This window comes from Triticum urartu, chromosome 2, assembly GCF_003073215.2.
Source record: "Triticum urartu cultivar G1812 chromosome 2, Tu2.1, whole genome shotgun sequence".
Classification (NCBI taxonomy): Eukaryota; Viridiplantae; Streptophyta; class Magnoliopsida; order Poales; family Poaceae; genus Triticum; species Triticum urartu.
The window spans coordinates 5833405-5849225 of NC_053023.1; the positions used below are offsets into that span (position 1 = coordinate 5833405).

Genomic DNA, 15821 nt, shown 5'->3' on the forward strand with positions numbered 1-15821 from the left:
TGGCAGTTTTTGCCCTAGGTTGTGAAGCAACCAATATTTCTATCATTCCCAAAATTCCCAAAAAAAATCTCATAAATTCTTTGGGGCATATCTTCATCAAATATGTAAAAATCCTTCCTTGCCTAGTTCAAAACTAATTCAACAATATTCATTTTCCTATTCTGTTCACAAAAACTCTTTATGAAGGAAGTGCTATTTATATATTCTTGATTGCCCTCGAAATTTTTGGGCACTCTTTCCTATCCAAATTATTACCGCATGACAAAATTCAGCTCCATTTGCCTAGCAAATCTTCCTCGGCAAATTTCCAAAGTTTTTGTCCACCTAGAAGCATTGTGAAGGAAGTACCGTTTTATATCTCTAAATGACATGAAATTTATAAAGTTCCTTCATATGCCCAAATTATCAACCTCCTCCAAATTGCAGCTCAGTCAAATCATCTATGTGAGCCCAGGTTCAATTTATATTTTATGGCCAAATTGGCACGTTGCAAAGCAAGTGTTATATAGACCCCTCCTATTACCCTCAAACTTTTCGGGAACTCTTCCATACCCAAATCATTGCCACATGATAATATTCAGCTAAATTTTCCTAGTAAATCTTTCTCAGGAAATTTCCAAAGTTTCTACCTCGAGAGAAGCTTTGTGAAGTAAGTACTAGCTAGGCTTACCCCAATGATCTAAAAATTTACCAGCGCATGACCGTACCTAAGTAACTTACCTACACCAATTTTGAGCTCATTTCATTCATCCAATCTCTCTCACTAGTTTTCCCAAGTTTCTGTCCATAGAAGAGCATTGTGAAGGAAGTACTACTTTGGCATGTCCAAATGGTATCAATTTTCTATAATGCTTTCCTATGCCCAAATAACCATCCTCCATAAAATTTCAGCTCACTCCATTCATTATTTTGAGCCCATCTTCAACATTCATATTTTTGTCCAGCGTGGTACTTTACAAAGCAAGTACCACCTAGGATCCTCCTTTTGAGCTAAAAATTTCTGAAGACATTCTCCTTAGTAGATGATCATCCTCAACCAAAACTCATGCCCATTGGCCATGTGCATTTCCCGTACCACTAATCAAACACTTGGCTGCTAATTCATGTTTGAGCATCGATCGGTCTCCTCGTGAGAATCTTATGTTGTAATTTTCTTCCTAGCACCAACCTGGGGAGTGCCCAACCCACTAGACATGCCTAGGCCGCCCAGAACACATGGCAACATTACGGTCACGCGGTGACCATGCGACGGGCATGCGAGTTTACGCGCTCTAGAGTTGGGGCCCTCGGCCACCGCCCAAACCTCGACATATCACCACCAAACCATGTATTTATGATTAAATAGGTCCTTATGTAATTAGAAATGATTTTTTGAAAAAATAAATAGCAAACTATGAGGCAGCTGCAGTTCAAATTTGACCCGCTTCCAACTAAATTGGCGGAAATTTGTCTTTTTCACGAGAGGTGGATCAAAATATTTTACACCCAACCATTTTGTCAATTGTGCATTAAATATGGCCTAGTATTTTATAAAAATTATTTGGTCCAATTTTGCAACAATTATTTGGTAGTTCCTTCACAAAAAAACCTCCTTTCGAGCACTCGAAAAATGGAAAATGGTTTTTTCGTCCAACGAAAATGAAAACTTCCTTAGGCAACATTGTTTTCCATTCCAATATGCACCCTTGTGCACAATATGAGATCATTTGAACAAACTATGCCATGGATGTGGCCATAAGATTGATCATTTGGCTTGAAAGCCATTGATCTCCACACGTGATAGCTCGTTTCTGAGAGCACTTTTTAAAAATAATTGCCGTATTACAAGTTTATTATTTTTCCTAGGAACTTGGCCACATATAATGACACAATGCGAAGGTTTCCCAATTTTTTGATTTTTTTTTGAATTTTTATGCCAGTTTCAAAATGCAGTCAAAACGGCGGGAATGACCGTTCCTAGCTAGTGGTTGAATCTTGGAATTTTTTTGGTGTTTCTATGATTAAATAGATACTTGTGTACCTAGAAATGATTTTTGAAAAAAATAAAGAGCAAACTACAAGGTAGCTACAGTTCAAATTTGACCCGCTTCCATCTGAATCGGCGGAAATTTGTCTTTTTCATGAGAGGTGGATCAAAACTTTTTACACCCAACCATTTGGTCAATTGTGCATTAAATATGGCCTAGTATTTTAGAAAAATGATTTGGTCCAATTTTGCAACAATTATTTGGTAGGTCCTTCACAAAAAAACCTCCTTTTGGGCACTCAAAAAATGGAAAATGGTTTTTTCGTCCAAAGAAAGTGACAACTTCCTTAGGCAACATTGTTTGCCATTCCAATATGCACCCTTGTGCACAATATGAGATCATTTGAACAAATATGCCATGGATGTGGCCATAAGATTGATCATTTGGCTTGAAAGCCATTGATCTCCACATGTGATAGCTCGTTTCTGAGAACACTTTTTTAAAATAATTGTCGTATTACAAGTTTATTATTTTTCCTAGGAACATGGCCACATATAATGACACAATGCGAAGGTTTCCCAATTTTTTGATTTTTTTTGAATTTTTTATGCCCGTTTCAAAATGCGGTCAAAACGGCGGGAATGACCGTTCCTAGCTAGTGGTTGAATCTTGGAATTTTTTTGGTGTTTCTATGATTAAATAGATACTTATGTACCTAGAAATGATTTTTGGAAAAAAATAAATAGCAAACTATGAGGCAGCTGCAGTTCAAATTTGACCCGCTTCCAACTAAATCGGCGGAAATTTGTCTTTTTCACGAGAGGTGATCAAAACTTTTTACACCCCAACCATTTTGTCAATTGTGCATTAAATATGGCCTAGTATTTTAGAAAAATGATTTGGTCCAATTTTGCAACAATTATTTGGGAGGTCCTTCACAAAAAACCCTCCTTTTGGGCACTCGAAAAATGGAAAATGGTTCTTTTGAGCAAAGAAAATGAAAACCTCCCAAATCAACATTGTTTGGAATTCCAAGATGCACCCTTGTGCACAATATGAGATCATTTGAACAAACTATGCCATGAATGTGGCCATAAGATTGATCATTTGACATGAAAGCCATGAATTTTCATGAAGGACAGCTCATTTCTGAGAACACTTTTTTAAAATAATTTCCCTATTACAAGTTTATTATTTTTCCTGGAAACTTGGTCACATATAATGACACAATGCGAAGGTTTTCCAATTTTTTGATTTTTTTTGAAATTTTTATGCCCGTTTCAAACGGTCAAAACAGCGGGCTTGACCGTTCCTAGCTAGTGGTTGAATCTTGAAAAACTTTTGATGTTTCTCTGATTAAATAGATACTTATGTATCTAGAAATGATTTTAAAAAAAATAAAGAGCAAACTATGAGGCAGCTGCAGTTCAAATTTGACTCGCTTCCTACCGAATCGGCGGGAATTTGTCTTTTTCACCAGAGGTGAATCGAATCTTTTGACACCCAACCATTTGGTCAATTGTGTATTAAATATGTCCTAATATTTTAGAAAATTGATTTGGTCCACTTTTGCAACAAATATATTATAGGTCCTTCACAAAAAAACTCATTTTGGACACTCGAAATACAAAAAAATGATTTAAGAGAACTCATTTCTCATAACTCTTTAAAAAATATTTGTCTTATTTCAATTTGTGATTATTCCTGAAAACTATAGTCAAATTTGCTGACACAATGAGTAGTTTTTTTTTCATATTTTCAGGTCATAATAAAATAGCTAAGATGATTTAGCACCTTACTTTTAGTCAATTACAACCAATTTAAATGATCAAAATATCATACCTATATACTACGTTTTGATTGGTCCAAAGGCCTCTCACGCGGATCATGGATAAATCACCGTCAGATCCTCCTGGATCCAACGGCCCTCACCTCACCCTCTCACGGTCTCACCCACCCACCGCGAGCTACCCCGCCGCACACCACTCCCCGCGCAGCGAACCCTAGCGCTCTCACCCTCTCCCTCTCTCTGGATCCAGCGCCGCCGCACACCACTCCTTCTGGATCCCCCGCCGCCGCCCCCAACCACACTCCCTCCCTCTAGATCTCGATGCGCCGCCGCCCCCACCCCACTCCTCCGGTGTTCCCCCCACACGGTCACCGCTTGGCCCTCCCCATCGCGCTCCCGACCCAGATCCCTCCCCTCCGCACTCTCAGATCCAACTGGCCCGAGATGGAGGCCGTCGTGGACATGGTCGCCACCACCGGCCACGAGTGGGGGTCCTGGCGCTCTCCCTCGCCGGGGCTCCCGGGGCTCACGGGGTCGCTGTGGCGGACGACCTCCTCCCCTGCGCCGCCTCCCTCCTCCCTAATCCGATCCAGGGCGCCGCCAGGATGCAGCACCACCACCAGCTGGACCAGTGGCTCGCCGGCGGCGGCGTTGGCGGCGTGCTCCGGCCGACCAAGTCCGCGCCCTGCTCCCCTGTCAAGCCGGCGGCGGTGTCCATGCTGCGGACGCACTCTGACTCCTTCCACGTCGCCCACAATGTCCCCGTCGGTGACATCCCCTACGTCCGCGTCAAGCGCGTCCAGGTGCGTCCTTGTATAGGAGCTTTTTTATGTCTGCGATTTGAATTTGCTGATGGTCGGGGCTGACGGTGCTGGTTCTGCTGTGATGGATGGCAGCTTGTGGACAAGGACCCGGAGAAGGCGATTGCGCTGTTCTGGGGCGCCATCAACGCCGGCAACCGCGTGGACACCGCGCTCAAAGACATGGCCATCGTGATGAAGCAGCAGAACCGCGCCGAGGAGGCCAGCGAGGCCATCAAGTCGCTCTGCATCCGCTGCTCCGACCAGGCGCAGGAGTCGCTCAACAAGCTGCAGGCCTCGGTCCCTCCCTCCCTCCTCGGCGGCTCCAGGAACCCTAGATGGCCATGGTGAGACTGCAGGAGGTCAGACCCCTCCTCTCATTCTCTTCTTCTTCTTCTTATTCTTCTTCTTCCTCTTCTTCTTCTTCTTCTTCTTCTTCTTCTTCTTCTATCTCTGGTTTTTTCCTCTCTGCATCTCATCTGATGTAGGCATGTGTGCGTTCGGTCATGTGCAGGCACTGTCCTCCCATCTCATCTCCCTTGGTGGTGAAGGAAGGAGGCCCTGGAGACGGAAGCTGCTGCCCTCCCATCTCATCTCCCTCCTTGCGCGGTGAAGGGAGGCCATGGAGAGAGAAGCTGCTGGGGATGCCGATGCCGATGCTGATTCAAGAGGAGGGCCATGGAAGGTCCTCTCCTTTCCTCTATCTTGTTCGCTTGAGTCCTATTTCCGTCTTCTCCATTCAAACATGTTCTTCCCGATTCAGAAATCTATAGTGTACTAATATGTCGTTTATGCAGCTGAAGAAGATGTGCAAGGAGGGCGCATATTGGGGTAACCAAGTAAAAGCGTATTACTCTGTTGTTTTATTTGGCTGATATAAATGCATTGGCGTCAAACACTCATCTGTTTCTTCTTATGTTCGCTGACACATTCCGATGCTTCTTCTGTTAATCTGCAGGTGCTGTTGCTGGAGTGTATGTAGGCATGGAGTATGGAGTGGAAAGGGTCCGCGGAGAGTATGACTGGGTAATGATGCTCTGAAAATGGATCTTTCACGCTTCTTGCACTTACCTAAACCTTAGGTGAAGGAATATCTATCTGCATGACTGCCTCTGCCCATTTGACAATGGAGATCCTTTATTTAGTTTGACTAAGATTCTTTGCTAATGAGTGTACGAGAAGAATCAATGTGATTCATTGCATCTTATAAATCATGATGCTGGTTTTTACTTCTGTCTCCACACCCTGTTGTAAGATTATTGTTTGAGTTAAGTTCACCGAACAATACTGGATTATTGTTTGGTTACTTATGCTTATTGTGTATCACATTGAAAAAGAAAATGCACAATGAGCTTACCTTTGTATATCAGGAATTTTTTTTCATCGGTTACCCTTCCTTCCGCTGTAGTTTATTTTCGTACAGAAACCAATCTTGGTGTTCTTCCTATTTGCATTTGATTATGTTTTTAAAATTCCCTAGCAGAACTATATATAACAATGTGGGTATGTGTTTTCTTCTTTCAGTGTCTATAGTGCATTTGCATGATGTTGAATTATGTGCTACAGAATATACATTAGCTTCTATGTGCTAATTAAACCTGATCAGTATGTATACTTCTTTGATGTTGTATAATATTGGTGTCAAAGGAGTTAATTTATACCAGATATGATCTACTGGAACAATTTTTTTGCTGTTCAAACGTTTAAATTATGGCTCTTTGTTTCAAACATCTAAATGATGTTTAATTTGTCCTTCTATGCTTAAATGATAAAAATGTTGCATTTATAGGATTGTAAACGTGATGTGATTGGAGTAGTATTTACTTGCTGCTGATAGTAACTACTTGTATCCACTGATTTCTATGCCTCATTTTGCTTGTTTTACTTTATTTATGCACACAGACTGCCTACAAGTTAATATGCTTTTAGATTTGCCTTTATTTTGCTCCTTCCCATATTGTTTGATAACTTGCAGATGTTGTACTTCATTCGTGTTTCGTCGTGGGCTCCAAGAAGTGAAGAAGCATTGAGTTCTAGCTCATTGGTGCTACTTATACTCTGATAGATAGTTATATTTTGATATTTAGTTGTGTTCTTGGTGGCTATAAACCTGATGTGAAGTATGTTCGATTATAAACGTGGTGTATGTTTGATTGTAAGGTGCCAAATTTGGTTCTTGAAGCATTACTTCTGTTTTCAGTCAGTTCTGATTTGAATATTTATTTTTATTTACTGGAAAATCAAAATTTGAAGAACATGACTCTGACCATTGGGACCCACTCAAACCCATCTGACTATTGTGATCTGTCTTAAAAAAAGAAATGTAACTGTTGAGCCAAAAAGGCCATGGCCCAAAAACGAAAGGCCCAATTGTTGGGTCAGGCCAATGTAGAAATCAAAACTATTAGAAAAAATAACCCATGTAGCTAGAAAAAAATACAGTAAAAAGGCCGAATTGTTGGGCTGGGCCCATGTAGAAAATCGAATTGGACCGGGCCGAATCTTGTGCCACATCAGATTGCCACGCTGGATGCCTACGTGGCCTGGGGAGGTTGCTAGTGACCAAAACGCCATAGTAGATGTATTTTGGTCATAAACGTTTGCGGCCATTTCAGAAGAAAGGTCGCTATAGTCAGTTTACGACGGCCAGTTTTTGACCTTATGTTTTTGGTCACAAAAAGGTCACAAATGGAAATTTGTGACCATTTAGTGACCAATAGTGGTGGTCACAAGTTGACATATTTCTTTTAGTGATTAGTCAAAAATTCAATCATGTCTTTCTTCTCTCTTTTTCATCAAGGCTTAGCAGACACCGAACGCTTAAACCGTGCCCACATTGTCCTCCTCCCCAAGAAGGACGCGCCAACCACGCTTGACGCCTTTAGGCCTATCTCACTGCAAAACTGACCAATCAAAGCTGTCGCTAAAGTTATCACTTCTCGCCTAAAGCCGCACATCCCTCTGCTAGTTCATGGCAACCAGACCGGCTTCATCTCTAGAAGAAACATCGCCGAAAATTTTGTTTTTCTGCCGATCTTATTAGCTCTTGCCACTCACGTAAAAAACCAACGATGGTCTTTAAGCTGGACTTCAGAAAGGCTTTCGACTCAGTGGCATGGCCTGCCCTCGACAAAATCCTGGCAATTCGTGGATTCTCTCCAATCTTCCGCAGCTGGACCCAAAATCTTCTCCACACAGGCACAACGGCCGTTCTTATGAACGGGATTCCGGGAAAATGGATTCAATGCAAAAATGGGTTGAGACAAGGGGACCCGGCTTCTCCCTACCTCTTCCTCATCGTCGCCGACCTTCTTCAATAGCTCATCCTCCAGAACTCTGATCCTACTCTCCACCACCCCATCTTCTCCCAACTGCCTCCCACTGTCCTCCAATACGCCGATGACACGCTCATCGTTGCAGCCGCCTCTCCTGCCGCCGCCTCAACCCTTAAAGTAATCCTAAACAGTTTCGCACACGCCTCGGGCCTCGCCATCAACTTCTCTAGAACCACCTTAGCCGCCCTACACACAGACAAAGCCATGACTGCTTCCATCGCACTCGCCATGGGGTGCTCATGCGCTTCCTTCCCGCAAACCTACCTCGGTCTTCCTATCGCCCTGACCAAACCTCTCACCAATGTTTTCAACCCTCTGGTAGAACGAACTAGGAAGCTACCTACTGGCTGGCGTGCCAAACTTCTCGATAAAGGTGATCGGCTCATCCTCATTTCTGCGATGCTAGATTCAATCCTCACCTATTTTATGTCTGTGTTTCGCATCCCAAAGAAAATAATCAAAACACTGACTCTCTAGAAGGAGTTTTTTTGGGCAGGAGAAGATGCTTGCTCAGGTGCTCAATGTCTTATTGCATGGAAAAATGTCTGTTTACCAAAAAAAATCGGTGGTCCAGAGCTCAAAAACTTACATGTTCAAAACAACTGCCTCCTTATGAAATTTGCAGCCAAAGCACTCTCCACTGCACAAACACCCTGGCTTGAGTGGCTTGATCTTCAACACCCTAACGCTCTAGTGGTCTCTTCCCCGCAAACCTCTTTTCTGGCTAGACACTTGGCTGGTCTCACAACCCCTTGCCATCGCCTTCCCCCACCTATTTTCACACTCCACCTTAGAGCTGGTTAAAGTGGCTAACATTTTGCGTTTCAGTATTTAAGCTAACCTCCGTAATCGCCTCTCCCTCACAGCAGAACAAGAGCTTGTGTCGCTTGTGGCTATTTTGCAGGATTTCATGCCATCGGCAGGGGAAGATCAACGGTTCCTATGACATGGCATTACCTTCTCCACCAAGCATGCATACGGTGCCCTCATGGCTTGGCCAGATAACGATCTCATTGCTCCTTTCATATGGAATGCCAAGGTTCCTCGGAAGCTCAAAGTATTCGCCTGGCTACTCTTCAAAGATCATCTCAACACTAGAGTCAACCTTGCACGCAAGCATATAATCGATTCAGATATATGCCCTCGGTGTGCTAGGCTACCCGAAGACTCCAACCACCTCTTCATCACGTGCCCTCTTGCCAACAAAATTTGGCGACGACTTGGGCTCCTGCCACCAACCAGCGAAATCACAGACTTATGGGACGTCACTACTCCTCCTCACCTCCCGACCACAACATGGCCTTCGGTACTCTTGGCTTTACTATGGATGATTTGGGCAGCACGTAATGACATGGTATTTCCTTTGGTCGATCAAAGCTCTGTAATAACCCTAAGGAACCTTATTTCTGCTTTGGATCTCTGGTCTCATCGTCTTGTGCATACACAAGACAAGGAGGACGCCTTCTCATGGCGTTCCTACCTCTCTTCACATTGCACCGTGCCTATGTAATTCTGTACTCACTGTCACGGCAGTCCTTCGAGCAATATATTCAGGTGGGGGAACTCCCCCCCCCCCCCCCCCCCCCCCCATTCTCAAAAAAAATCCAGCTGTGTGAAAAAACTGGCAAGACAGCCCAGAAATAGGACATCGTTGCCGAGGCTCCAGCCATCCCTCACCACCCACTCCACCTCGCCACTGCTAGGCTCTTTCTGAAGTGCACGCATCGTTACCCGGAGAACGTGCGGCGGGTCACCATAACTGTAATGAATCTGATTTTTTTTCACCTGGACCGATGTCCACAAAAGCTCACCATGTGACTCAAATATGTAGGTCAGTAGGTGCATTCATGAAAATAATTTGTATCCACATCTTTGTAGACGACGCGGCGCTAATTGTCCATCACCATTTTTGTCTTATCTCGTAAGGGAGGTAGGCTGGTGACGGCCCCGGTACGAATATCGATGAGCCTCCGCCCGGGATGGACGGAGAAGAACCATGCGGCCATGCCATCCACGCTAGCAACCTAGTTCCTAGTATTGGTAGGTGGTGCCCCGAATGGCGCGAGGATGACGTGGTCCTGGCCACGGCGGCACGTTGGCGTCTCCAGGGAGCAATGGGAGTTGATGATGGAGTGCACCATCTGGCCGTTGTTGCATCACTTGAGAACCCATGGCAGACACGAGCAGGGGCGGGTCGCCACTAGGGCGAGCAGCGCCGCCACGTCGTACAACAACCTGCAGACGGGAAAGTATTAGGTAATACGTTGCAAAAAATTATGAAAAAAGATCATGGATTATTCATGACATATATGAAGACATCCCCTAAAAAATTCAAATCCAAATTCGAAATATACACCGAGAAACAAAAAAGACTAATCTTTCATGAATAGTGTCAAAAAAAGACAAAAGCAAACATGACACTATTCCCGCCTGAATTTGTCATTTTTGTTTCTCCGTGTGTATTTTGAATTTTGACCTGAATGTTTTAGGGGTTGTCGACATATATGTTGTGAACATTTATGATTTCTTTTCAGAATTTTTTGAAATGCTTAAATTTGATTTTAAGTTCGTATATTTTCCCCTGCAGACGGCATCGAAGCAGGTGGCCGGAAAATTCCGAGTTCTAACAGTAATTAATAGATTATTGAGAGTGGTTCTTCTACACCCACTCTTGGTGCACCCACGCAAGAAAACATATCAAAACATTTCGAAAAAATCTGAAACTTCGTGGAAATGAACATCAACAAATGTTATGGGGGCTTGAAAAATTTGGTGGCCAAATAACATTCGAGGAGCTCTCTACAAAAAAGACAAAATCACTGAAAATTAGTCAAAACGTACGTGCACTGTTTGAGCAGATTTTGCAATTTTGTCTTTTTTGTAGAACGCTTCTCGAATGTTATTTGACCACCAAATTTTACAAGCCCTCATAACATTTGTTGATCATCATTTCCACGAAGTTTCATATTTTTTTGAAATGTTTTGATATGTTTTCTTGCGTGGGTGCACCGTGCACCGAAAGTGGATGCAGCCACTACTTTGCATAGATTATATTATGCATGTAGTTGTCTCCAACACTAAATCTGTTGCCAAGAAATTGTTCAAACAAGTTCCATTTTGCTTCTTCTACCTATACTAACGTACATCAACCCACAATAAACTTAAACATGTCTGCTAATGGATGTTGAATTTTGTATGCCAGTTTCTCCAGCATACATTATAATAGGCAGTACCTTTGCTTCTTATCATGAATAGTAGTGTGGAAAACAAACATAATCATGCCCACTATTGTTCTGTTCACACCACCTCGAGTTCTTAGTGGGAGTTAATCGGTTTAGTTCCATAAACTTGCGTGTGTGTAAGGACTTGTATGCTTGCACCATCTTTCTAGCTTCAAGCTGCATGCATAACATGTGGTCTGTACCCTAAATTACTTCTCTTTAACTACTATAACACTTTTTCTCATGAATCTACTACCTCAGTCCGGATTTATTAGGCCCCCTAGTATTTTGAGTCAGACTTTGGCCATTCATATGACTAATAAAATATAAAAAATATGCTACAAAAAGTACACTGTTAGATTTGTATTTGAAAGAACTTTCCGACGATATAATTTGTGTTAAATATAGTTTATATGTTATTAGTTAAATTTTTTGGTCAAACTTTAGCCAAAAAAGGGGCCTAATAAATCCGGACGGAGGGAGTACAATCTAACCTTCAAGATAGGAGGGAGGGGCAATGCACGCCTTCATTTCCTGGTGTCCCTTAATGTTTGTTACAACGTCCGTGTCATCAGCTCAAGTGCTACCTATGGGCATCTCCAACGCTGATCCGCAAATTTTTTCGGTATATGTCTATTTTTATATCTGGACTTGATCCGCAGACATGATACGGGAGGGGGTTATTCAATGTTAATTACAAAGTATTCGGCTGAGAGGAGAAAAAAAAGGTGGGAACCATGCATGTGGTGGGATATTTATGATTTAGTATCCCGTTTGAAAGAGAGAGAAGATGGGACCATGCATATGTGGTTGGGAGGAGAGAGAGAAGAGAGGGCCATGCATGTGAATGGTCAATTGCATATCCGGACTCCGGTAAAACCCCCCACATTCGTCTTCAAAATACCGGAATTGAAACGTCCGGACAACTTCACAGACTGACACAGGTCCCATTGGATTACAAAAGTGAACAAATATGTCCGGCCGGATATATACCGGTGTTTTACATGTCTCCCTTGGAGATGCCCTAACGATGCTTTAGCTGCCTCTATTAAAGTTTAATTTCTCTGTTACAAAATACATGGCGTTTTTATGCAGCTTCGGTTTTTGAGACGCGAGTTTGACCTTTTTATGTAAAAAAAATATATTGAAAATTGTCACAGGCCCCATGGTATTGATGCCGACAGATTTATAGATTCCTCCAATACTGAAAGCGACGTCCACTCCGACTGAAAGAGACACACCATCTGCTTCTTTTGGTTCTGCAATGGCTCTCATACAACTCCAATTTTCAAGAACACATAATTGAAAAAAAAACACATGCATGAATGCATGCATTTTTTTATTACTCCTAATTGAAATATGTCATGCTTCATAAAGTGCTAACATTAAGATCAGTACTCTGGCCATCTTCTTTATATATATATATATATATATATATATATATATATATATATATATATGCTGAAAATCATCGCGGGCCCCATCTGATGGATTGGTGGCGACAGATTTGTAGATCCCGCCTACAGCGAAGACGATGTCCATCGATCAAAGAAAATTGAAAGAAAGAGACACCCCATCTGCTTCTGTCGTCGATTGATTCTTCAGTGCCGCTCCTCCACAACCACTGATTATTATTCACCAGCTCCAGTTCGGGTCCATCCTCCACCGCTCATCTTCCTGCTGCAGCCTGCAGGTTCTCTCCCTCCCTTTCATGTAGTGAATCAACATCTCTTCTCAGCAGCGGAAGAACAGAAGAAGAGAAGTGTTCTTTGCTCATCTTCCTCCTCTTGCAGTTGCAGAAGAACAGAAGTGGCCAGCCATGGAAGCAGCAGCAGGAGATGAGGAGAGGCCCTTGCTCCATCATCACCCTCCTCCTGGCCTCTATCAGGTAAGTACATAGAAAACAATACACATATAGCAGTTGTTCACTAGCGATTCTGCACAAACAAGTATAGTTCAATTTTGTACAGCACTGTGACAAATCATAGGTTAAAAAACATAGCAAAGGCTTTGCTGTATCATGCAGAATGGGGATTCAAGGTTAAATACTTGCGATGGAACCGTCGATGTTAACGGACAACCAGCTGCTAAGGCGAGCACGGGAAACTGGAGAGCCTGCTTCTTCATTTTAGGTACTACTACTATTTCATTCTAGATACTCCCTTCGGCCATTTTTATTTTGCATATAAGTTTTGTCCAAAGTCAAAGTATCTCTTGTTTGACCAAATTTATTAAAAAGGGTATCAGCATTCACAATTCCAAATCATTATTATTATATTCATTATGAAATGTAGTTTCATAGTGTGTGTGTGTTTTTTTTAGAAAAGGAGGATGATCATAGTGTGTGTGTATTGGGTATTGTAGACGTTGATATTTTTTAATATAAATTTAGTCAAACTTTGCTAAGTTTGACTTGACAGAAATCTACTGCGCGGAGTAAAAAGGACCGTAGGGAGTACAACAGCAGCAGCGACTCGCCAATTCCTCAATAAATGCAAAAGGAAAATATGCTCAACATTAACTCTCATAGTTTGACTTGCGCTACATTTTAGGTATCGAATTCAGCGAGTGCTTGGCCTACTTCGCCATCTCTAAGAACTTAGTCACCTACCTCACCAGTGTGCTCGACGAAAGCAACATTGACGCAGCAAGGAATGTGTCCACTTGGATTGGCACAACATTCTTCACGCCACTTGTCGGAGCTTTCTTGGCAGACACATATTGGGGAAGATACAAGACAATCGTGATTTTTCTCTCGATTTACACCGTTGTAAGTGGAACATATGTTGCTGATGAACATAATACATTATGTCTGCATTGTGCGTGGATGGGAGCATCGACTGATGCAGAGTCGGGGACACCACTTCCCCTTTTCTTAAAGAAAATGCACGGCCATCATTCTAGAATAACTTCCATAACTTCTTTTTTTTCTAGGGGATGCTTGTGCTGACGTTTTCGGCGATACTCCCATCGTTGATGCAATCCTCCAACCATCATGAGATCCACCGTGTTGCCGTCTATGCAGGACTCTATCTTACAGCCCTTGGCAACGGTGGCATCAAGCCCTGCACTTCTGCCTTCGGCGCGGACCAGTTTGACATGGCTGACCCAGCGGAGCGCGTGAAGAAGGGATCCTTCTTCAACTGGTACTTCTTCTCGATCAACGTTGGCTCCCTTCTATCGACCACTGTGATTGTCTGGGTGCAGGATAATGTCGGTTGGGGGATCGGCTTCGCCGTACCGATGATCCTCATGAGCCTCGGTTTCGCGGTGTTTGTAACCGGTAGGAGGGTGTACAGGTACAAGACACTAGGAGAGAGCCCCATGACAAGAGTGTCCCAGGTTGTTGTTGCAGCTGCAAGGAATTGCCATATGGAGTTGCCTGATAATAGCTCAGCCTTGCATCACCTACCTTCACCGCCAATAGAGACTACCTTCAAGGTTCACCATACCACTCAGTTCAGGTTGGTAGTTTTTATTTTATTTTTGCGAATATGTTCAGGTTGGTAGTAGAAATGTAGAATATCTCCAAGATCATACATACTCATGTTGCTGTCTGACTTTTATATCTAAAAATATTACCTTTACTGCCTAGATTTTTGGACAAGGCTGCTATTGTGCCACCCCCGACGCCGGGGAAGAAGGACGTGGAGGCGGGTCCGTGGAGGCTATGCACGATGCCTCAGGTGGAGGAGGTGAAGATGTTGCTGCGGTTGTGCCCTGCGTGGGTGTCCATGGTGGTCTTCTTCATGATCACAGCGCAGATGTCGTCGACGCTGATTGAGCAGGGCATGGCGATGGACAACCACGTCGGGCCATTCACCGTGCCACCAGCCTCCCTTGCAGGCTTCGACGTGGTTGCAATGCTCGTGTTGATCCCCGTGTACGACGCTGTGCTGGTGCCCTTCGCACGGCACGCCACCGGCCTCGACCGGGGCCTCTCGCATCCGCAGCGCCTCGGTGTCGGTCTCGCGCTGTCCATGCTCGCCATGGCCTACTCGGCGTTACTTGAGAGGAACCGGCTCGCGGTGGCCGCAACCGGAGCAACAGTGAGCATCATGTGGCAGGCACCGGCGTACACAATACTGGGCGCCGGGGAGGTGTTCGCGGCCATTGGCGTGATCGAGCTCTTCTACGACCAAGCGCCCGACAGCATGAGGAGCCTGTGCACCGCACTCGCGCAGCTTGCTGTCGCAGCGGGGAACTACCTTAACTCGGCCGTGTTGGGCTCCGTCGCGTCTGCCACGGGATGGATCCCGGAGGACCTCGACGACGGCCACCTGGACTACTTCTTCTGGCTGATGGCGGTGCTCGGCGCCCTGAACCTGCTCCAATTCTTGCTCTGCTCCATTCCGGCCATGAGGCAGAGCGGCAGGTAGCCCGGTTTCGCGACAACAGTCCGTGTTCATTTGGAGTTGAGAAATTCGCGCATATAACTCACCCCTGCCACGTCCACCAAAATGTTCATAAACTCAATGTTAGTGCAAATTAATTCGGGTCAGCTGACCCCAATGCCATTTTCTCTTGAAACCTTTCTCTTGAAAGTTTGCATTGATAAAAAAAAACTACCTGGGATGGAGAATTTCATAAACTCAAGCACTCACACTGATATGAACAAAATCAGGAAGCGATGAAATAATAGGCGCCAAGACACGTGAAGAAGCTATGGCTCATCGGTTTATAATTTTTGAAGCGTGGAAGAATCGTAT

General features: G+C 43.8%; 1 protein-coding gene across 5 annotated transcripts; it reads left to right on the plus strand.

Annotated features, from left to right (window-relative positions):
* The first annotated feature begins 12678 nt into the window (after positions 1–12678).
* Positions 12679–15644, plus strand: LOC125535007 (protein NRT1/ PTR FAMILY 8.5-like). Of its 5 annotated transcripts, none has more exons than XM_048698065.1 (6): positions 12679–12805; positions 12906–13000; positions 13120–13244; positions 13665–13882; positions 14047–14576; positions 14708–15644. In XM_048698065.1, the coding sequence occupies exons 2-6, from the start codon at positions 12951–12953 to the stop codon at positions 15489–15491; spliced, it is 1707 nt and encodes a 568-aa protein (XP_048554022.1). In that variant the 5' UTR covers positions 12679–12805; positions 12906–12950; the 3' UTR covers positions 15492–15644. The 5 variants fall into 5 exon arrangements, with proteins under 5 accessions (XP_048554022.1, XP_048554020.1, XP_048554021.1 ...); XM_048698063.1 differs by having other exon boundaries at positions 12680–12805; positions 13139–13244; XM_048698064.1 differs by lacking the exon at positions 12679–12805 and having other exon boundaries at positions 12812–13000.
* The last annotated feature ends 177 nt before the right edge of the window (positions 15645–15821 follow it).